At 38.7% G+C, this 23,553-nt stretch overlaps 1 protein-coding gene across 6 annotated transcripts in view; it reads right to left on the bottom strand.

Moving 5' to 3' along the window:
• The window catches only part of CPVL (carboxypeptidase vitellogenic like), a 273,787-nt gene that overhangs the window by 118,929 nt on the left and 131,305 nt on the right, over positions 1–23,553 (bottom strand). For 5 of the 6 annotated variants that reach the window (XM_030797326.1, XM_030797324.1, XM_030797323.1 and 2 more), the window contains exon 13: positions 23,134–23,307. In XM_030797326.1, the coding sequence (XP_030653186.1) occupies positions 23,134–23,307 (174 nt within the window). Of the gene's footprint in view, positions 1–10,288; positions 10,425–23,133; positions 23,308–23,553 lie in introns of those variants that run through there. The other variant, XM_030797327.1, reaches the window with a different exon arrangement.

Raw genomic sequence — 23,553 nt, 5'->3', positions numbered from 1 at the left:
AAAGAATTCAGAAGGTTAGTTATTAAGCTAATCAGGGAGGTACTAGAGAAAGGCAAGGCCCAATGCAAGGAAATCCAAAAAACGATACAAGACGTCAAGGGAAATAGATTGCATAAAGAAAAAACAATCAAAACTTCGGGAAACATTGGACACACTTACAGAAATGCAAAATACTCTCGAAAGTCTCAGCAATAGAACTGAACAAATGGAAAAAAGAAATTCAGAGCTTGATGACAAGGTCTTCGATTTAACCCAGTTCAACAAAGATAAATTTTTTAAAAATGAGAAAATATGAACAAAGTCTCCAAGAAGTCTGGGATTATGTTGAATGACCAAACCTAAGAATAATCGGTGTTCCTGAGAAAGTAGACAAATCGAAAAGTTTGGAAAACAGATTTGGGGGAATAATCAAGGAAAACTTCCCTGGCCTTGCTAGAGACCTAGACATCCAAATACAAGAAGCACAAAGAACACCTGGGAAATTTATCACAAAAAGATTATCACCTAGGCACATTGTCCAATCAGGTTATCCAAAGTTAAGACGAAAGAAAGAATCTTAAGAGCTGTGAGACAAAAGCACCAGATAACCTACAAAGGAAAACCTATCAGGTTAACAGGAGATTTCTCAGCAGAAACCATACCAGCTAGAAGGGATTGGGCCCTATCTTCAGCCTCCTCAAACAAAACAATTATCAGCCAAGAATTTTGTATCCAGTGAAACTAAGCATCATATATGAAGGAAAGATTCAGTCTTTTTCAGACAAACAGATGCTGAGAGAATTCACCACTACCAAGCCACCACTACAAGAACTGCTAAAAGGAGCTCTAAATCTTGAAACAAATCCTGGAAACACATCAAAACAGAACCTTTTTAAAGCATAAATCACACAGGACCTATAAAACAAAAATACAATTTAAAAGGCAAAAATAAAAGGCAAAAAAACCAAGGTACACAGGCAACACATAACACAATGAATGCAATGGTACCTCATATCTCAATAGTAATATTGAATGCAAATGGCCTAAATGCTCCACTTAAAATATACAGAACTGCAAAATGGATAAGAACTCACCAACCATCTGCTGCCTTCAGGAGACTCACCTAACACATAAGGACTCGCATAAAGTAAAGGGGTGGAAAAAGGCATTTCACGCAAAGGGACACCAAAAGTGAGCAGGAATCACTATTCTTGTATCAGACAAAACAAACTTAAAGCAACAGTAGTTAAGAGAGACAAAGAAGGACATTATATAATGGTAAAAGGCCTAAACACATATGCATCTAACAGTGGAGCTCCCAAATTTATAAAACAATTACTAATAGACCTAAGAAATGAGATAGACAGCAACACATTAATAGCAGGGGATTTCAATACTCCACTGACAGCACTAGACAGGTCACCAAGAGAGAAAGGCAACAAAGAAACAATGGATTTAAACTATATCTTGGAACAAATGGACTTAACAGATATATACAGAACATTTCATCCAACAACCAAAGAATACACATTCTATTCAACAGCACATGGAACTTTCTCCAAGATAGACCAAATGACAGGCCACAAAATGAGCCTCAATAAATTTAAGAAAATTGAAATTATGTCAAGCACTCTCTCAGAACACAGTGGAATAAAACTGGAAATCAACTCCAAAAGGAACCTTCGAAACCATGTGAATACATGGAAATTAAATAACCTGCTCCTGAATGATCATTGGGTCAAAAATGAAATCAAGATGGAAATTTAAAAATTCTTCAAGCTGAATGACAATAATGACACAACCTATCAAAACCTCTGGGATACAGTAAAGGTGGTACTAAGAGGAAAGTTCATAGCCCTAAACGCCTACATCAAAAAGACTGAAAGAGCACAAACTGATATCCTAAGGTCAAACCTCAAGGAACTAGAGAAACAAGAACAAACCAAACCCAAATCCAAACCCAGCAGAAAAAAGGAAATAACCAAGATCAGAGCAGAAATAAATGAAACTGAAACAAGAAAAAATGCAAAAGATAAATGAAACAAAGAGCTGGTTCTTTGAAAAGATAAAGGCCGGGCGTGGTGGCTCACACTTGTAATCCCAGCACTTTTGGAGGCGGAGGCGGGCGGATCATGAGGTCAGGAGATCGAGATCAAGACCAGGGTGAAACCCTGTCTCTACTAAAAATACAAAAAAATTAGCTGGGCGTGGTGGCGGGCGCCTGTAGTCCCAGCTACTGAAAGAGGCTGAGACAGGAGAATGGCGTGAACCCAGGAGGCAGAGCTTGCAGTGAGCCAAGATTGCGCCACTGCACTCCAGCCTGGGCGACAGAGCAAGACTCCATCTCAAAAAAAAAAAAAAAAAAAAAAAAAAGAAAAGAAAAGATAAATAAAATTGACAGACCATTAGCAAGATTAACAAGAAGAGAGAAAATCCAAATAACCTCATTAAGAAACAAAACGGGAGATACTACAACCAACACCACTGAAATATAAAAGTTCATTCGAGGCTACTATGAATACCTTTACACACATAAACTAGAAAACCTAAAAGAGATGGATCAAATCCCAAAAAATACAATCCTCCTAGCTTAAATCAAGAAGAATTAGATATCCTGAACAGACCAATAACAAGCAGCGAGATTGAAATGGTAATTAAAAAATTACCAACAAAAAAAGTCCAGAACCAGATAGATTTATGCAGAATTCTGCCAGACATTCAAAGAAGAATTGATACCAATACTTTTGATACTATTGCACAAGATAGAGAAAGAGGGAACCCTCCCTAATCCATTCTAGGAAACCAGCATCACCCTAATACTCAAACCAGGAAAGGACATAACCAGAAAAGAAAACTACAGACTGATATCCCTGCTGAACATAGACACTAAAATCCTTAACAAAATACTAGCTAACCGAATCCAACAACATATCAAAAAGATAATCCATCATGATCAAGTGGGTTTTATACCAGGGATGCAGGGATGGTTTAACATACACAAATCAATAAATGTGATACATCACATAAACAGAATTAAAAACAAAAATTACATGATCATCTCAATAGATGCAGAAAAAGCATTCAACAAATCCAGCATCCCTTTATGATTAAAACTCTCAGCAAAATCAGCATACAAGGGACATACTTCAATGTAATAAAAGCCGACAGCCAACATAATACTGAATAGGGGAAAGTTGAAAACATTCCCTCTGAGAACTGGAACAAGACAAGGATGCCCATTCTCACCACTCCTCTTCAATATAGTACTGGAAGTCCTAGCCAGACCAATCAGACAAGAGAAAGAAATAAAGGGCATCCAAATCGGTAAAGAGGAAGTCAAACTGTCACTGTTTGCTGATGCTATGATTGTTTACCTCGAAAACCCTAAAGACCCCTCCAGAAAGCTCCTAGAACTGATAAAATAATTCGACAAAGTTTCTGGATACAAGATTAATGTACACAAATTAGTGGCTCTTCTATACACAGTGACCAACCAGAGAATCAAATCAAGAACTCAACCCCTTTACAATAGCTGCAAAAAAAAATAAAATACTTAGGAATACACCTAACCAAGGAGGCAAAAGACCTGGAGAAATTGGAACTCATCCATTTCAGTGGAATTGTAAAATGGCCCAGATACTTTGCCATAAACAGTTTGGTAGTTCTTCAAAATGTTAAGGAAAACTACAAAACACTGCTGAAAGAAATCATAGACAATACAAACAAACAAGACAAATAGAAACACATCCCATACTCATGGATGGGTAGAATTAACATTGTGAAAATGACCATATTGCCAAAAACAATCTACAAATTCAATGCAATCCCCATCAAAATACCACCACCATTCTTCACAGAATTCGAAAAGCCAATTCTAAAATTCATATGGAACAACAAAAAAAGCCCACATAGCCAAAGCAAGACTAAGCAAAAACAACAAATCTGGAGGCATCACACTACCTGATTTCAAACTATACTATAAGGCCACAGTCACCAAAATAGCGTGGTACTGGTATAAAAATAGGCACACAGACTGATGGAACAGAATAGAGAACCCAGAAATAAACCCAAATACTAACAGCCAATTGATCTTCAACAAAGCAAATAAAAACATAAAGTGGGGAAAGGACACCCTTTTCAACAAATGGTGCTGGGATAATTGGCTAGCCACATGTAGGAGAATGAAACTAGATCCTCATCTCTCACCTTATATAAAAATCAACTCAAGGTTGATTAAGGACTTAAATCTAAGACCTGAAACTGTAAAAATTCTAGAAGATAACATTGGAAAAACCCTTCTAGACATTGGCTTAGGCAAGATTTTGTGACCAAGAACCTAAAAGCAAATGTAATAAAAACAAAGATTAATAGCTGGGACTTAATTAAACAAAAGAGCTTTTGCACGGCAAAAGGAATAGTCTGCAGAGTAAAGAGACAACCCACAGAGTGGGAAAAAATCTTCACAATCTATACATCTGATAAAGGACTAATATCCAGAATCTACAACAAACAAACAAATCAGTAAGTAAAAAACAAACAATCCCATCAAACCGTGGGCTAAGGACATGAATAGACAATTCTCAAAAGAAGATATACAAATGGCCAACAAATATATGAAAAAACGCTCAACATCACTAATGATTATGGAAATGCAAATTAAAACCACCATGCGATACCACCTCACTCCTGCAAGGATGGCCATAATCAAAAAATCAAAAAACAGTAGGTATTAGCATGGATGCAGTGATCAGGGAACACTTCTATACTGCTGGTGGGAATGTAAACCAGTACAGCCACTATGGAAAACAGTGTGGTTTCTTAAAGAACTAAAAGTAGAACTACCATTTGATCAGCAATCCCACTACTGGGTATCTGTCCAGAGGAAAAGAAGTCATTATATGAAAAAGATACTTGCACACAGGTTTATAGCAGCACAACTCGCAACTGCAAAATCGTGGAACCAAAACCAACCCAAATGCCCATCAACCAACAAGTGGATAAAGAAACTGTGGTATATATATGAATATATATATGAATATATATATGAATATATATATGAATATATATATATGAATACTACTCAACCATAAAAAGGAATGAATTAACAGCATTTGCAGTGACCTGGATGAGATTGGAGACTATTAAGTGAAGTAACTCAGGAATGGAAAACCAGACATCATATGTTCTCACTGATATGTGGGAACTAAGCTATGAGGACGCAAAGGCATAAGAATGATACAGTGGACTATGGGGACTTTGGGGGAAGGTGGGAGGGCAGCAAGGGATAAAATACTACAAATAGGGTGTGTTGTATACTGCTTGGGTGATGGGTGCACCAAAATATCACAAATCACCACTAAAGAACTTACTCATGTAACCAAATACTACCTGTACCCCAATAACCTATGGGGAAAAAAAATTTATAAAATAGAGACAGAAAAAAAAAAAGTAGATTCACACACCCAAATTGTGAATACTTGGATGTTTTCCAATAACCAACTTGAGTATTAGTTTTTAAACCTATTTTTGACTTAAATGAAATGAAGTTTCAGTTCCAAAAAAAAAAAAAAAAAAACCAAACCAAAAGCATACATAATGAAAGAAAACACAAATTGGATTTTATCAAAATTAAAACTTTTGGACTTTGATGGGCAACATCAAGAAAATAAAAAGACAACCCAGAGAATAGGAAAAAAATCATATCTGATAAGGGACTTGTATTCAGAATATATAAAGAACTCTCAGGCCGGGCACGGTGGCTCACGCCTATAATCCCAGCACTTTGGGAGGTCGAGGCAGGCAGATCATGAGGTGAGGACATCCAGACCATCCTGGCGCACACGGTGAAACCCCGTTCTACTAAAAATACAAAAAATTAGCCAGGTGTGGTGACATGTACCTGTAATCCCAGCTATTCAGGAGGCTGAGGCAGGAGAATTGCTTGAACCCGGGAGGTGGAGGTTGCAGTGAGCCAGGATCTTGCCACTGCACTCCAGCCTGGGCGACAGAGCAAGTCTCCATCTCAAAAAAAAAAAAAAAAAAAAGAACTCTTAACACCTCAAAAGTAAAAAACAAATAACCCAATTAATAGGCAAAGTATTTGGATAAACATTTCTCCAAAAAACATAAAAATGAAAAATAAAAATCATATAGAAAGATGCTCATCATTCATCATTAGGGAAATGCCAATCAAAGCCCAGTGAGATAGCACTTTAAATCACTAGGATGGCTAGAATCAAAATGTCAGACAATAACAAGTGCTGACAAGGATGTGGAGAAATTGGAACTTCACAATGTTAAATATAGAGTTAACATATGACCCAGTAATTCCACTCTTAGGTATCTATCTACCCAAGAGAATGGAAAACATATGTTCACACCAACACTGTACATGAATATTCATAGCAGCATTTTTCACAATAATCACAAAGTGGAAACATGCCAAATGTCCATCAATAGATGAATGGATGAATAGAATGTGGTATAACCATACATAGGAATATTATTTCGCAGTAAAAAGAATGAACATGCTATAACATGTATGAACCTTGAAAACATACACAGTGAAAGAAACAGTCACAAAAGGCCACATACTGCACAATTTCATTTATATGAAATATCCAAAATAGGCAAATCCATACAGACAGAAAGTAGATTAGTGGTAGCCAGGGGCTGGAAGAGGAAGTGGAAATCATTGCTAATGAATAGGGGATTTTTTTCTTTTTTCTTTCAGATGTGATGAAGATGTTCATAAATTAGATAGTGGTGATGGCTGCAGAGAAAATTGCAGTTGCAAAAACCACTAACTTGTACATTTGAAATGAGTGAATTCTGTGGTATGTAAATTATATCTCAGTAAATCTGTTACAGAGGCTGGCTGCAATGGCTCATACCTGTAATCCTAGCACTTTGGAAGGCTGAGATGGAAGGATTGCTTGAGGCCAGGAGTTTGAGACCAGCATGGGCAATGGAACAAAACTCTTGTTTGTACAAAAAAAAAAAAAAAAGAAAGAAAAAAGAAAAAGAAAAACCAACATTAGCCAGCACATGCCTATAGTCCCAGCTACTTGGGGGACTGAGGCTGGAGGAGAGCTTGAGCCTAGGAGTTTGAGACAGTAAGATATGACCACACCACTGCACTCCAGCCTAGGTAATAGAGCAAGATCCTGTCACAAAACAAAACAAAACAAACAAAATCTGTTAAATAAATAGTATACCCTTTACATAGCCTTCACAAATGTTAACATTTTACACAACCATTGTACAATGATCAAAACCAGAAAATTAACATTGATAAAATATTATTTCTATCAATTTCTATAGTTAGTATTTCTTCGTGTAGCTCAGATTTTCTTCCTGGAATAATTCTGGAATAATTTATTTTTCCTAAATATATTCTTTAGAAGCTCCTTTAGTGAAAATCTGTTGATTCTAAATGCACTTGAAATATTTTGTTAAATCTGAAAATACTTTTATTCTACCATTTTGCTTGAAATGTAGTTCTAGATTGTTATCTCATTTTAGCACTTTGAAGATATTATGCCTTCCATTGCTGTCATTGACAAGTCTGTCAGTCTGATTGTCCTCCTTTTGTAGATGGCCTGTCTTTTCCTTCTTGACTTTTAAAACATTCTCTTGGCTTTTTGCTATTATTCAATTTCATTAAAACCAGCTGAAATATGAATTTATTTTCTCTCTCCCACTGTTTATTGTATATGTGCTTCAGTACATGTCTATGCATTCATAACCTTCATCAGATACGGCAAATCTTCAGCCACTGTTTTCTTAAAAATGGCTTTTTTTCATTCTTTCTGTTCTTACCTTCTCTGACTCTGCTTAGACATATATTATTCTCTTCTTAACGTCTCTTAATCTTCCCTTCAAACTTTTTATCTTTTCTTCTTGTGTTCCATTTTGGTAATTTCTTCAGATCTATCTTCTGATTCATTAAATTTATCTTCAGCAGTGTCTAATCTACTCTTTAACCCATGCACTGAGTTTTAAATTCAACAACCGTATCATTCATTTTTAACAATTACAATTTGTTCTCTTTCAAATTTGCCTAGCCATATTTATTAGTTTCTCATTTATTGCTTGTTTTGTAACTCCATTTTTATGCCTTCAAATATTTCATATATAGTTGTTTTATCTCTCATATGTCCTATATCTGAAAGTGCCTTGGCTATCTTTCTCTCTTATATTTGTTTCTGTTTATTCACAGCCTGTAGCCTGTCTATTTTTGTGTTAGGTGACTTTTGATTACAAGTTTACATTTTTGTTGAAAATGGCTTTACATTTTTGAAAAATCTGAGAAACTAAACACCTCTATTTTCTTTTTATTTATTTATTTATTTAGAGAGGGAGTCTCACTCTGTCACCCAAACTGGAGTGCAGTGGTGCAATCTTGGCTCACTGCAACCTCTGCTTCCTAGGTTCAAGCAATTCTTCTGCCTCAGCCTCCCAAGTAGCTGGGATTACAGGCGCCTGCCACCACACCTGGCTAATTTTTGTACTTTTTTAGTAGAGACGGGGTTTCACCATGTTGGCCAGGCTGGTCTTGAACTCCTGACCTCAGGTTATGTGCCCACCTCAGCCTCCCAAAGCGCTGAGATTAGAGGCATGAGCCACTGTGCCCGGCCCCACCACTAAGTTAAGTGTATTTGCTTCTGCTAGTTGCCAGAGTTCCTAGCAATGTGGGACAGTTTGGGCCCTCCACATGTCCCAGCCCTGGTGCTGGGCTCTCAGGTCAGCAGTGTCACTTTACTTGGGCCCACAGCCCAGCTGCCAGTTGCAGCACTGAGGACACTGGTTCTCAGGGCCACCCTGCCTTATTGCTCTTGCTCCACAGGATTCCCTTCTCTGCCTTTTGTTTTTCTGGTGCTGTTTTTGTTTTCAGATCCACTTTTATTTTATTAAAGGCATTACAATTATGTTTGTTGTCATTTATCCTGAATTCAGTTGTATTTTAGTTGTATTTTCCTTCATAGAGTCTACTTTACCAGTCTGCTGGATGTAGGAATTGAATCTACCCATTATCAAATATACTAGTATCTATCCCCTTTACTAGGAAGACAATTAACTTAAAAAAAGTAAATTAATAAATTAGTAAATTTTGTGTTTCAGAGCAGTTTTAGGTTCATAGCAAAATTGAGTGTAAAGTACAGAGTTCCCATCCACCCCTTATGCCCTCTCCCATATAACCTCCTCCACTATCAATATCCCTCACCACAGCGATGTATTTGTTACATTAACAAAGCTACACTGAAACATCATCAAATCACCTAAAGTCCGCAGTTCACATTAGAACTCACTCTTGGTGTTATACGGTCCGTGGGTTTTGACAAATGCATAACGTCTTGTATCCACCATTGAAGTATCACACAAAATAGTTTCATTGCCCTAAAAATCGTCTGTGCTCTGCCTATTGATCCCTCCCTCCCCCATCTCCTGGCAACCACTGATCTTTTCACTGTCTCCATAGTTTTGCCTTTTAGAGAATGTCATATAGTTGGGATCATACAGTATGTAGCCTTTTCAGATTGGCTTCTTTCACTCAGAAATATGCATTTAAGTTTTCTACATGTCTTTTCATGGCTTGATAGCTCACTTGTTTTTAGCACTGAATAAAATTTCATTGTCTGGTCTAGTTTATTCATTCACCTACTGAAGAATATCTTGGTTGTTTCCAAGTTTTGGCAATTATGAATAAAGCTGTTATAAATAGCGCTGTGCAGATTTTTGTGTGGACACAAGCTTACAGTTCATTTGGGTAAATACCAAAGAGCATGACTGCTGAATGGTATGGTAAGAGTATATTAAATTTTGTAAGAAATTTTCAAACTGTCTTCCAAGGTGGCTGTATCATTTTGCATTCCCACCAGAATGAGAGTTCCTATTGCTCCACCTCCTTGTAAGCATTTAGTGTTGTCAGTGTTTTGGATTTTGGCTATTCCAACAGGTCTGGAAGTGGTATCTCATGGCTTTAATTTGTAATACCCTAATGACATATGATGTTGAACATCTTTTCCTTTTTTTTTTTTTTTTTTTTTTTTGAGACAGGGTCTCACTCTGTTGCCTAGGCTAGAGTGCGGTGGCATAGTCATGACTTGCTGCAACCTTGAACTCTTGGGGTCGAGTGATCCTCCTACCTCAGCCTCTCAGGTAGCCATGACTACAGGTGCACACCACCACATCCAGCTAATTAATTAATTAATTATTTTTATTTTGTAGAGACAGGGTCTCTCTATGTTGTCCAGGCTGGTTTCAAACTCCTGGGTGATCCTCTCGCCTTGGCTTCCTGGAGTGCTGGGATTATAGACATGAGCCACTGGCACCCAGCCAACATCTTTTCATATGTTTACTTACCATCTGTATATTTTCACTGGTGAGGTGTCCAGGTCTTTTTCCCATTTCTAAATTGGGTTGTTCATTTTCTTATTGTTGAGCTATAAGGGTTTTTAAAAATATAGTTTGGTTAACAGTCCATTATCGGATGTGTTTTTTGCAAATATTTTCTCCCAGTCTGTGGCTTATTTTCTCATTTACTTGACATTGTTTTTTGTAAAGCAGAAGTTATTAATTTTAATGATGTCCAGCTTCTCAATTATTTCTTTCATGGATTGTTCCCTTAGCATTGTATCTGAAACATCAACACCATACCCAAGGTCATTTAGATTTTCTAAGTTAATGTCTACAAGTGTTATAGTTTTATGTTTTACCTTTAGGTCTATAATCCATTCAGAGAACATTTTTGTGAGGGGTGTAAGATCTGTGTCTATTTCATTATTTTGTTTTGTATGTGGATATATCCATTTGTTCCTGCACCATTTGTTGTAAAGACTATCTTTGCCACACTGTATAACCTTTGCTCCTTTATGAAAGATCAGTTGACTATATTTATGTGGGTATATTTCTGGGCTCTCTATTCTAGTCCATGAATCTATTTGCCTATTCTTTTGCCGATGCCATACTTAATTATTACAATAAATAATATCTTAATTATTGTAGCTTTATGGTAAGTCTTGAAGTTGGGTAACGTCAATCTTCCAACTTTATTCCTCTTGTTCAATGTTGTGTTGGTTATTCTGTGTCTTTTGCCTCTCCATATAAACTTTAGAACAATTTATCCTTATCTACAAAATGTTACTGAGATTTTGATTGGGACTGTATTGAATCTATGGATCAAGTTGGGAAGAACTGACATCTTGACAATATTGAGTCTTCCTATCCATGTACACAAAATATTTCTCCAACTATTAGTTATTCTTGATGTCTTTTATCAGAGTTTTATAGTTTTCCTAATATAGATCTTATAAATATTTTGTTGCATTTATATCTAAGTATTTCATTTTTGAAGGGTGCTAATGTAAATAGTCCTGTGTTTTAATTTCAAATTTCACTTGTTTATTGGGAGTACATAGGAAAGTGATTAACTTTTCTATATTAACCTTATATCCTGCAACCTTGTTATGATTAATCACTTATTAATTCCAAGAGGCTTTTTTGTTGATTCTTTTGGATTTTCTACATAATCATGTCATCTTCATATAATCATTATCCAGTGCTCTTCTTCTCTTTATACAGATGCGAGTTTCTGACCTATATCACTTATCTTCTCTTTGAAAACTTACTTTAACATTTCTTACAAAGCAGGTCTACTAGCAACAAATTCCCTCAATTTTTGTCTGAGAAAGTCCTCACTTCTCTTTCACTTTTGAGGAATACTTTTGCAGGGTGCAGAATTCTAAGTTGGTGCGTTTTATTCTCTCAACACTTTAAATATTTCACTCCATTCTCTTCTTGTTGGCATGATTTCTGAGGAGAACCTAGATGTGATTCTTACCTTTGCTTCTCTATAGGTAAGGTTTTTCTCCCCTTTGGCTTCTTTTGAGACTTTTTTTCTTTATCTTTGATTTTTTTGAAGCTTCCACATGACTTGCCTCCTTTTCTTGATTGTTTTGTTTTGGGATTTATCCGGCTCCATGTTTTCTGAGCTTCTGGAATCTGTGGTTTGATGTTTTACATTAATCTTGGTAAGTTTGCAATCATTATTGCTTTAAATATTGCTTCCATTTCCTTCTCTTTCTTCTTGTTCTGGTATTCCGTTTATGTGTATGTTACATCTTTTGTAGTTGTCCCACAGTCAAGGCTATTCAAAAAAAATTTTTTTTAAGTCTTTGTTCTCTTTACTTTTCAGTTTTGGAAGCTTCTATTTACTACATCCTCATGCTACTCTTAGCTCAGCTGTGTCCAGTCTACTAGTGAGCCCACCAAAGACATTCTTTATCTCTGTTACAGTGCTTTTGATCTCTAACAGTTCCTTTTGATTCTTATAATTTCCATATCTCTATTTTCAATATCCATCTGTTCTTGCAGGTTGTCTACTTTTTCCATTAAAATCCTTAGCATATTAATCATAGATTTTTTGGCAAGTATTATCTTGATTCCTAAGCCAGGCAAAGATATCATAAGAAAAAAGAAAACTGCAGGGCAGTAACTCTGACATTCATGCAAAAATTATCGATAAAATATTAGCAAACCAAATTCAACAATACATCAAAAAGATTCTACAACATGATCAAGTGGGATTTACCCTTAGCATGCAAGACTGGTTTAACATAGGTAAGTCAATCAAAGTGACACATCACAGACTGAAAGACAAAACCACATGATCATCTCAATTGAAACAAAAAGTATTCAACAAAATCCAACATCCTTTCTTGATAAAAACTCTCAACAGTTTGGGTATATAAGAAAAGTCCCTCAACATAATAAAGGTCATTTACAAATGACCTTTGGCTGAGTCCTCCCCCCGCCCCATGGTGTTTTAAACTCTCAGACTTGTCCCTGTGGAGCCTCTAGTAATTTACCAATTACTGTTCTGGTTTTCCTTCCTCAGCATTTGTTTCCATGGAGGGTTCTACTTACAGGTTTGCTCCTGTTAAGCTATGACTCCCTATATTCATCTCTCTCTCTAATTTTGGAGGGCAGCAGTTTGCCCTGTGACCTCAGTTTCAACAAATCTTAAAGACTTTTATAAAATTTGTTGAACATTTCTGGTAATAGCTTATATATAAATAAATAAGCACCTTCTAACCATCAGGCACTCTTCTAAGTGTATTTACATATATAATCTCATTTAAACCTCACAGAAACTCACAGATAAATACTGTTTTTATTCCTGTTTTATAGACAAGGAAGCCAAAGCACAGAGAGTTTAAGTTTCCTCTCCCAAAGGAGCATAGCCAGTGACTGGTGTAACCCAAACTCAAACTCAAGATATGCAACTTAGGAACATGTTCATAACCACCATACTCTATTAACCAGCTAACTCCTAAAAGTCCTGATCATGTTTTGACCTCATTCAGTCATAAAGAATTCAAATAGCCCAACAGATTGTTTCTCATTCTAGTTATTTTGGAAACTGCCAATATGATATTTCAATTTACCACCAAAACATCTGAAATTACTGAAAGGAAAATGACTTTTGAGTATGCATCTCCTGTATATCATTGTAAGAAAAGGATCATGTTTTCATGTAGCTTACATAGAAACTAACGTAGTTTACAGAGAAGCTAATTTTTATACAGAAACTACATGAACACATAATTCCAGAAACCCAGGAAGGTCTTTCTTCAACCATCAGAGATGCTCCACATTGGCTAAAATGAACCCAGTACTGGAAAAAGACCTCTAGTTCCTATGAATAGAAACAGGCATGCTATTTTCTATGACAAATTAGTACTGAGTCTTACATAAATATGACCTTAATGGTACTAATGTTTAAAGCCAACCTAAGTTGTTCTGATTCCCGTTCTGAACATTGAGGTTCAACATCATTAATAGACAAGCCGAAGATAATCACTATCCTGAGGGCTTTGCCAGCTGCGTGAGTGAACATGCTGTTTTAGCAGCAGCCACTTTTTGGTCTGCATTAGATTGATGGCATATTTTGTTCTGTTTCTTTATGGAAATATGGTTTATCTATACCACTAAACTCTTTTCTTTTTCTGGCAACCGATTCAGAGTTAAAAACATAACCGTGTCTGTTAAAACATAACCATGTCTGTTATGCCAGACACGGTGGCTCACACCTGTAATCCCAGCACTTTGGGAGGCCGAGGCAGATGGATCTCCTGAGGTCAGGAGTTTGAAACCAGCCTGGGCAACATGGTGAAACCACGTCTCTACTAAAAATATGGAAAAAAAAATTAGCCAGGCATGGTGGCATGCGCCTGTAATCTCAGCTACTCAGGAGGCTGAGGCAGGAGAATCACTTGAACCCAGGATGTGGAGGTTGCAGTGAGCCAAGATCATGCCACTGCATTCCAGCCTGAGCAACAGAGTGAAACTCTGTCTTAAAAAAGAACAGAAAAGTTTAGAAAATACTGGATTCTGATTTTATTGGAATTCATAGTGGTAGGTTTAGGATACATGGGTAAGAGGAACAGAGATGTTTAAATATCAAAATGCAGGATCACCTCTAATCAATATATTCTCCTTTATCAGTCAAAACATCAGTCATCAGGTAAGCTGTTTGTCCCACCCTACCCTCACATGGCTGAGAAAGGAATCATATTCTAGTTAAATTTGTACAGTGAGGCCAGGTGCGGTGGTTCACGCCTGCAATCCCAGCACTTTGGGAGGCCAAGGTGGGCGGATCACCTGAGGTCAGAAGTTTGAGACCAGTCTGACCAACATGGAGAAACCTCATCTCTACTAAAAATACAAAATTAGCTGGGCATGGTGGAGCATGCCTATAATCCCAGCTACTCAGGAGGCTGAGGCAGGAGAATTGCTTGAACACAAGAGGTGGAGGTTGCAGTGAGCCAGTCGCACCATTGCATTCCAGCTGGGCAACAAGAGCAAAACTCTATCTCAAAAAAAAAAAAAAAAAGAGGGTGGAGCCAAGATGGCCGAATAGGAACAGCTCCGGTCTCCAGCTCCCAGCCCCAGCGACACAGAACACTGGTGATTTCTGCATTTCTGCTTGAGGTACCGGTTTCATCTCACTAGGGAGTGCCAAACAGTGGGTGCAGGACAGTCGGTGAAGCGCACTGTGCACGAACCGAAGCAGGGCGAGGCACTGCCTCACTTGGGAAGCGCAAGGGGTCAGGGAGTTCCCTTTCCCAGTCAAAGAAAGGGGTAACAGACCGCACCTGGAAAATCGGGTCAGTCCCACCCTCATACTGCGCTTTCCCAATGGGCCTGGAAAACGGCACACTAGGAGATTGTGTCCCGCACCTGGCTCGGAGGGTCCTATGCCAACGGAGTCTCGCTGATTGCTAGCACAGCAGTCTGAGATCAAGCTGCAAGGCGGCAGCGAGGCTGGGGGAGGGGCGCCGCCATTGCCCAGGCTTGCTTAGGTAAACAAAGCAGCCAGGAAGCTCGAACTGGGTGGAGCCCACCACAGCTCAAGGAGGCCTGTCTGCCCCTGTAGGCTCCACCTCTGGGGGCAGGGCACAGACAAACAAAAACTCAGCAGGATCCTCCAGAGACTTAAATGTCCCTGTCTGACTGACAGCTTTGAAGAGAGTAGTGGTTCTCCCAGCACGCAGCTGGAGATCTGAGAACGGACAGACTGCCTCCTAAAGTGGGTCCCTCACCCCTGAGCAGCCTAACTGGGAGGCACCCCCCCAGTAGGGACAGACTGACACCTCACTTGGCCGGGTACTCCTCTGAGACAAAACTTCCAGAGGAACTATCAGACAGCTGAATTTGTGGTCTCACGAAAATCCGCTGTTCTGCAGCCACTGCTGCTGACACCCAGCCAAACAGGGTCTGGAGTGGACCTCTAGTAAACTCCAACAGACCTGCAGCTGAGGGTCCTGTCTGGTAGAAGGAAAACTAACAAACAGAAAGGACATCCACACCAAAAACCCATCTGTACATCACCACCATCAAAGACCAAAAGTAGATAAAACCACAAAGATGGGGAAAAAACAGAGCAGAAAAACTGGAAACTCTAAAAAGCAGAGCACCTCTCCTCCTCCAAAGGAACGCAGTTCCTCACCAGCAACGGAACAAAGCTGGATGGAGGATGACTTTGACGAGGTGAGAGAAGAAGGCTTCAGACGATCAAACTACTCTGAGCTATGGGAGGAAATTCAAAACAATAGCAAAGAAGTTAAAAACTTTGAAAAAAAATTAGAAGAATGGATAACTAGAATAACCAATGGAGAGAAGGGCTTAAAGGAGATGATGGAGCTGAAAGCCAACTTTTGAGAACTACGTGAAGATTGCAGAAGCCTCAGTAGCAGATGCAATCAACTGGAAGAAAGGGTATCACTGATGGAAGATGAAATGAATGAAATGAAGCGAGAAGGGAAGTCTAGAGAAAAAAGAATAAAAAGAAATGAACAAAGCCTCCAAGAAATTTGGGACTACGTGAAACGACCAAACCTACGTCTGATTGGTGTACCTGAAAATGACGGGGAGAATGGAACCAAGTTGGAAAACACTCTGCAAGATATTATCCAGGAGAACTTCCCCAATCTAGCAAGGCAGGCCAACATTCAGATTCAGGAAATACAGAGAACGCCACAAAGATACTCCTCGAGAAGAGCAACTCCTAGACACATAATTGTCAGATTCACCAAAGTTGAAATGAAGGAAAAAATGTTAAGGGCAGCCAGAGAGAAAGGTCGGGTTACCCACAAAGGGAAGCCCATCAGACTAACAGCTGATCTCTTGGCAGAAACTCTACAAGCCAGAAGAGAGTGGGGGCCGATATTCAACATTCTTAAAGAAAAGAATTTTCAACCCAGAATTTCCTATCCAGCCAAACTAAGCTTCATAAGTGAAGGAGACATAAAATACTTTACAGACAAGCAAACGCTGAGTGATTTTGTCACCACCAGGCCTGCCCTAAAAGAGCTCCTGAAGGAAGCACTAAACATGGAAAGGAACAACCGGTACCAGCCACTGCAAAAACATGCCAAATTGTAAAGACCATCGAGGCTAGGAAGAAACTGCATCAACTAATGAGCAAAATAACCAACTAACATCATAATGACAGGATCAGATTCACACATAACAATATTAACGTTAAATGTAAATGGGCTAAATGCTCCAATTAAAAGACACAGACTGGCAAACTGGATAAGGAGTCAGGACCCATCAGTGTGCTGTATTCAGGAAACCCATCTCATGTGCAGAGACACACATAGACTCAAAATAAAGGGATGGAGGAAGATCTATCAAGCAAATGGAAAACAAAAAAAGGCAGGGGTTGCAATCCTAGTCTCTGATAAAATAGACTTTAAACCAACAAAGATCAAAAGAGACAAAGAAGGCCATTACATAATGGTAAAGGGATCAATTCAACAAGAAGAGCTGACTATCCTAAATATATATGCACCCAACACAGGAGCACCCAGATTCATAAAGCAAGTCCTGAGTGACCTACAAAGGGACTTAAACTCCCACACAATAATAATGGGAGATTTTAACACCCCACTGTCAACATTAGACAGATCATCGAGACAGAAAGTTAACAAGGATATCCAGGAATTGAACTCAGCTCTAAACAAAGTGGACCTAATAGACATCTACAGAACTCTCCACCCCAAATCAACAGAATATACATTTTTTTCAGCACCACACCACACCTATTCCAAAATTGACCACATAGTTGGAAGTAAAGCTCTCCTCAGCAAATGTAAAAGAACAGAAATTATAACAAACTGTCTCTCAGACCACAGTGCAATCAAACTAGAAATCAGGATTAAAAAACTCACTCAAAACCGCTCAACTACATGGAAACTGAACAACCTGCTCCTGAATGACTATTGGGTACATAATGAAATGAAGGCAGAAATAAAGATGTTCTTTGAAACCAACGAGAACAAAGACACAACATACCAGAATCTCTGGGACACATTCAAAGCAGTGTGTAGAGGGAAATTTATAGCACTAAATGCCCACAAGAGAAAGGAGGAAAGATCCAAAATTGACACCCTAACATCACAATTAAAAGAACTAGAAAAGCAAGAGCAAACACATTCAAAAGCTAGCAGAAGGCTAGAAATAACTAAAATCAGAGCAGAACTGAAGGAAATAGAAAGACAAAAACCCTTCAAAAAATTAATGAATCCAGGAGCTGGTTTTTTGAGAAGATCAACAAAATTGATAGACCGCTAGCAAGACTAATAAAGAAGAAAAGAGAGAAGAATCAAATAGATGCAATAAAAAATGAAAAAGGGGATATCACCACCGATCCCACAGAAATACAGTCTACCATCAGAGAATACTACAAACACCTCTATGCAAATAAACTAGAAAATCTAGAAGAAATGGATAAATTCCTCGACAAATACACCCTCCCAAGACTAAATCAGGAAGAAGTCGAATCTCTGAATACACCAATAACAGGTTCTGAAATTGTGGCAATAATCAATAGCTTACCAACCAAAAAGAGTCCAGGACCTGATGGATTCACAGCTGAATTCTACCAGAGGTACAAGGAGGAACTGGTACCATTCCTTCTGAAACTATTCCAATCGATAGAAAAAGAGGGAATCCTCCCTAACACATTTTCTGAAGCCAGCATCGTCCTGATACCAAAGCCAGGCAGAGACACAACCAAAAAAGAGAATTTTAGACCAATATCCTTGATGAACATTGATGCAAAAATCCTCAATGAAATACTGGCAAACCGAGTCCAGCAGCACATCAAAAAGCTTATACACCATGATCAAGTGGGCTTCATCCCTGGGATGCAAGGCTGGTTCAACATAGACAAATCAATAAATGTAATCTAGCATATAAACAGAACCAAAGACAAAAACCACATGATTATCTCAATAGATGCAGAAAAGGCCTTTGACAAAATTCAACAACCCTTCATGCTAAAAAACTCTCAATAAATTAGGTATTGATGGGATATATCTCAAAATAATAAGAGCTATATATGACAAACCCACAGCCAATATCATACTGTATGGGCAAAAACTGGAAGCATTCCCTCTGAAGACTGGCACAAGACAGGGATGCCCTCTCTCAACACTCCTATTCAACATAGTGCTGGAAGTTCTGGCCAGAGCAATCAGGCAGGAGAAGGAAATAAAGGATATTCAATTAGGAAAAGAGGAAGTCAAACTGTCCCTGTTTGCAGATGACATGATCGTATATCTAGAAAATCCCATTGTCTCAGCCCAAAATCTCCTTAAGCTGATAAGCAACTTCAGCAAAGTCTCAGGATACAAAATCAATGTACAAAAATCACAAGCATTCTTGTACACCAATCACAGACAAACAGAGAGCCAAATCATGAGTGAACTCCCATTCACAATTGCTTCAAAGAAAATAAAATACCTAGGAATCCAACTTACAAGGGACATGAAGGACCTCTTCAAGGAGAACTACAAACCACTGCTCAATGAAATAAAAGAGGATACAAACAAATGGAAGAACATTCCATGCTCATGGGTTGGAAGAATCAATATCGTGAAAATGGCCATACTGCCAAAGGTAATTTATAGATGCAATGCAATCCCCATCAAGCTACCAATGACTTTCTTCACAGAATTGGAAAAAACTACTTTAAAATTCATATGGAACCAAAAAAGAGCCCGCATCGCCAAGTCAATCCTAAGCCAAAAGAACAAAGCTGGAGGCATCACGCTACCTGACTTTAAACTATACTACAAGGCTACAGTAACCAAAACAGCATGGTACTGGTACCACAACAGAGACATAGATCAATGGAACAGAACAGAGCCCTCAGAAATGATGCCGCATATCTACAACTATCTGATCTTTGACAAACCTGACAAAAACAAGAAATGGGGAAAGGATTCCCTATTTAATAAATGGTGCTGGGAAAACTGGTTAGCCATATGTAGAAAGCTGAAATTGGATCCCTTCCTTACACCTTATACAAAAATTAATTCAAGATGGATTAAAGACTTAAATGTTAGACCTAAAACCATTAAAATCCTACAAGAAAACCTAGGCAATACCATTCAGGACATAGGCGTGGGCAAGGACTTCATGTCTAAAACACCAAAAGCAAGGGCAACAAAAGCCAAAATAGACAAATGGGATCTAATTAAACTAAAGAGCTTCTGCACAGCAAAAGAAACTACCATCAGAGTGAACAGGCAACCTACACAATGGGAGAAAATTTTTGCAACCTACTCATCTGACAAAGGGCTAATATCCAGAATCTACAATGAACTCAAACAAATTTACAAGAAAAAAACAAACAACCCCATCAAAAAGTGGGCAAAGGACATGAACAGACACTTCTCAAAAGAAGACATTTATGCAGCCAAAAAACACATGAAGAAATGCTCATCATCACTGGCCATCAGAGAAATGCAAATCAAAACCACAGTGAGATACCATCTCACACCAGTTAGAATGGCCATCATTAAAAAAGCAGGAAACAACAGGTGCTGGAGAGGATGTGGAGAAATAGGAACACTTTTACACTGTTGGTGGGACTGTAAACTAGTTCAACCATTGTGGAAGTCAGTGTGGCGATTCCTCAGGGATCTAGAACGAGAAATACCATTTGACCCAGCCATCCCATTACTGGGTATATACCCAAAGGACTATAAATCATGCTGCTATAAAGACACATGCACACGTATGTTTATTGCGGCACTATTCACAATAGCAAAGAGTTGGAACCAACCCAAAGGTCCAAAAACGATAGACTGGATTAAGAAAATGTGGCACATATACACCATGGAATACTATGCAGCCATAAAAAATGATGAGTTCGTGTCCTTTGTAGGGACATGGGTGAAACTGGAAAACATCATTCTCAGTAAACTATCACAAGGACAAAAAACCAAACACCGCATGTTCTCACTCATAGGTGGGAATTGAACAATGAGAACTCATGGACACAGGAAGGGGAATATCACATTCCGGGGACTGTTGTGGGGTGGGGGGAGGGGGGAGGGACAGCATTAGGAGACATACCTAATGCTAAATGACGAGTTAATGGGTGCAGGAAATCAACATGGCATATGGATACATATGTAACAAACCTGCACATTGTGCACATGTACCCTAAAACCTAAAGTATAATTAAAAAAAAAAAAAAAGTGTGTACAGTGAGAAAATATATCTCCCAAGGGTGCAAATAACACATATCGAACTTCCTTATTTGCTCTCCTCTCAAAAAAACTCACTCTTTCCATTCCTTAACATCACATTACAGAACATCATCTTTAAGACATGAATGCTAACCTCTTTTTGGTTTAATAAATTTGTGGATAATAAGCACCTAATGGATTATGGACAGGTTTATAGATATATTTTTGATATAGCACTAATCATTCATTCATTCATTCCTGACATCTGCTCCAGGCTGGTGGTGGTATGGGTGTCAGACTGAGAGTCTGCACATTACAGCGTGCCATGTACAACTATGCGGGTAAAGACAACGCATTCTGAGAGTTCAGAGAAGAGGACAAACAGCAATGCCTTCTGGAGGTCCTCTGAGAAGTCTTGAAGCAGCAAGCACTAAAGGCCACTACATGTCCCCAAGAAAATCAAACATAAGGATGGCTGAAATGCTGGCCTGACCTAGTTAGACCTTTTGTTTCCTAGAAAGTAAGTATTTCATCAAGTTTTGCAGGTTTATAATGGGTTTGTAGACTTGGCATATAATTGGTCTTAAACTATTTTCAACAATGGTTACGTGTCCAACACTGTACTAGGAGCAGGACCGGGAAATGGGCCTCCTAGGTCTGGCATATTCTAAACCAGTCTAGTTAGGGTGCATTGGCCAGGGACTGCCTGGATGGTATTGCAGATTGTACATTGAACAATACTAAGAGACACCATTCCTAATATAGACACTGTAGAAATGAATATTCATCATGCCAGCAAATGGCAGTAAAGAGTCTGGTTTTAACTAAGGCAGTGTATCAGGACAATTTCTGAAAGATCGAAATAAAGTATCTTGAGGAGAGGATGCCTTTATTCTAATTCATACAAAAATCCTATGGGCTGCTGACTGCCCTGTTTTTTGTTCATTCAAAACAGGATATAGGGAGGAAGTGGATCACTCAGTGGTGGTCTCCCCAGTCATCAGTACAGGCATCCTTCGGAGTTGCCCCAGAGATGATCCCTTGGGCAAAGGCTAACAGCACTGGAGGACCAGAGGAGGAGCTGAGAGTGTAGTACCAGGAAGAAATAATACACAGGCTGACTTTCCCCATGTCATTTGCTCTTGGTGTCCTCCCTCCCAGTGGGAGTTCCAGGGCCCATGCCTTCTTTGCCTGAACCTCCAGGGCTCCTTTTCTGTGACCTCACTCTCCACTGGCACCTCCAGCAGCAAAGGTGAGCATTTCAACCAGACAGCATAATGGCTTGACTTGACCTGCTTCTAAACAGGGACCCTTTCTCATTCATCATTTCAACCTCACACCCTAAGGAGAGACTCAAAACACTGTGGTTGGGTAAAGTGAATGAATATAATCATTAGGCAAAATGCATTTTTAGAATTACCAGTTGATTTCATTTATCCCTGATGTCATTGGGATTCATGTAACAAAGCAATACATAAGAGAAATCTGGCTCTTACACACGGCCAGTCATCTTTTTGGCTCTGCAACTCTTCCTTTCTCAAGAAAGGATGAGAAGTGGTGTGTGCCAAAGGGAATTTCATTTTAAGGAATGATCAGGGGAAAGTGGTTATTTTATTTTATTTTTATTTTTTTGAGACAGAGTTTTTGCTCTGTTGCCCAGGCTGGAGTGCAATGGTGTGATCTTGGCTCACTGCAACCTCTGCCTCCCGGGTTCAAGTGATTCTCACACCTCAACCTCCCAAGTAGCTGGGATTACAGGTGCCCACCACCATGCCCAGCTAGTTTTTGTTATTTTTTAGTAGAGAGGAGGTTTCACCATGTTGGCCAGGCTGGTCTCAAAATCTTGACCTCAGGTGATCCACCCACCGCAGGCTCCCAAAGCACTGGGATTACAGGTATGAGCCACCACCACAGCGAAAGTGGTTAAATTAAAAGGAACAATATAAAACTTTGAATTGGAAATCAAACAAAGAAGGGGCTGTTATTTATGTTAATGACACATAATAAAAGTTAAAAAAAAAAAAGGCAGGACTCAAATTACAAATCACCCCTGCTCTGGGTAATCTGAAAGTTCCTAAAATAGTAACTGAAGTAGCTCTCTTACCTTATAATTATTCATGATTTCAGTTAACCATGGCTTAACTGACTGTACTGTATCTTCTCGCAAGTACTTTCCAACTATAGTTCCATCATTAAAAGTCCGATTTCCCACATGGATGGCTTGTCTTACTTCTGGGAGTGACAAAAATTTCACATAGTAAAGCTGATCCTCAGGTTCCTGGGAGAAGAGGGCATTGCAAAGACATAGGGAACATGATTGGTGGCAGGAACAGTATGTTGGGAAAAGCTGTGAATTTCTCATAACATACAACATGGAGAAACGTGACGGGACTATTAACTTGTTGCCATTCTTTAAATTTTAACTTGGAGGTTTTGAGATAATTTAGGTGGAATCTTTTTACTAATGAGAAATCTGAATGACGTAATACTCTTAGAGCAAATATCCAATTTGCAAATACAGGAT

This window comes from Nomascus leucogenys, chromosome 17, assembly GCF_006542625.1.
Source record: "Nomascus leucogenys isolate Asia chromosome 17, Asia_NLE_v1, whole genome shotgun sequence".
Taxonomy (NCBI): domain Eukaryota; kingdom Metazoa; phylum Chordata; class Mammalia; order Primates; family Hylobatidae; genus Nomascus; species Nomascus leucogenys.
Note: the sequence above shows the minus strand (reverse complement) of the source record. Positions and strands in the feature narration are given on the sequence as shown.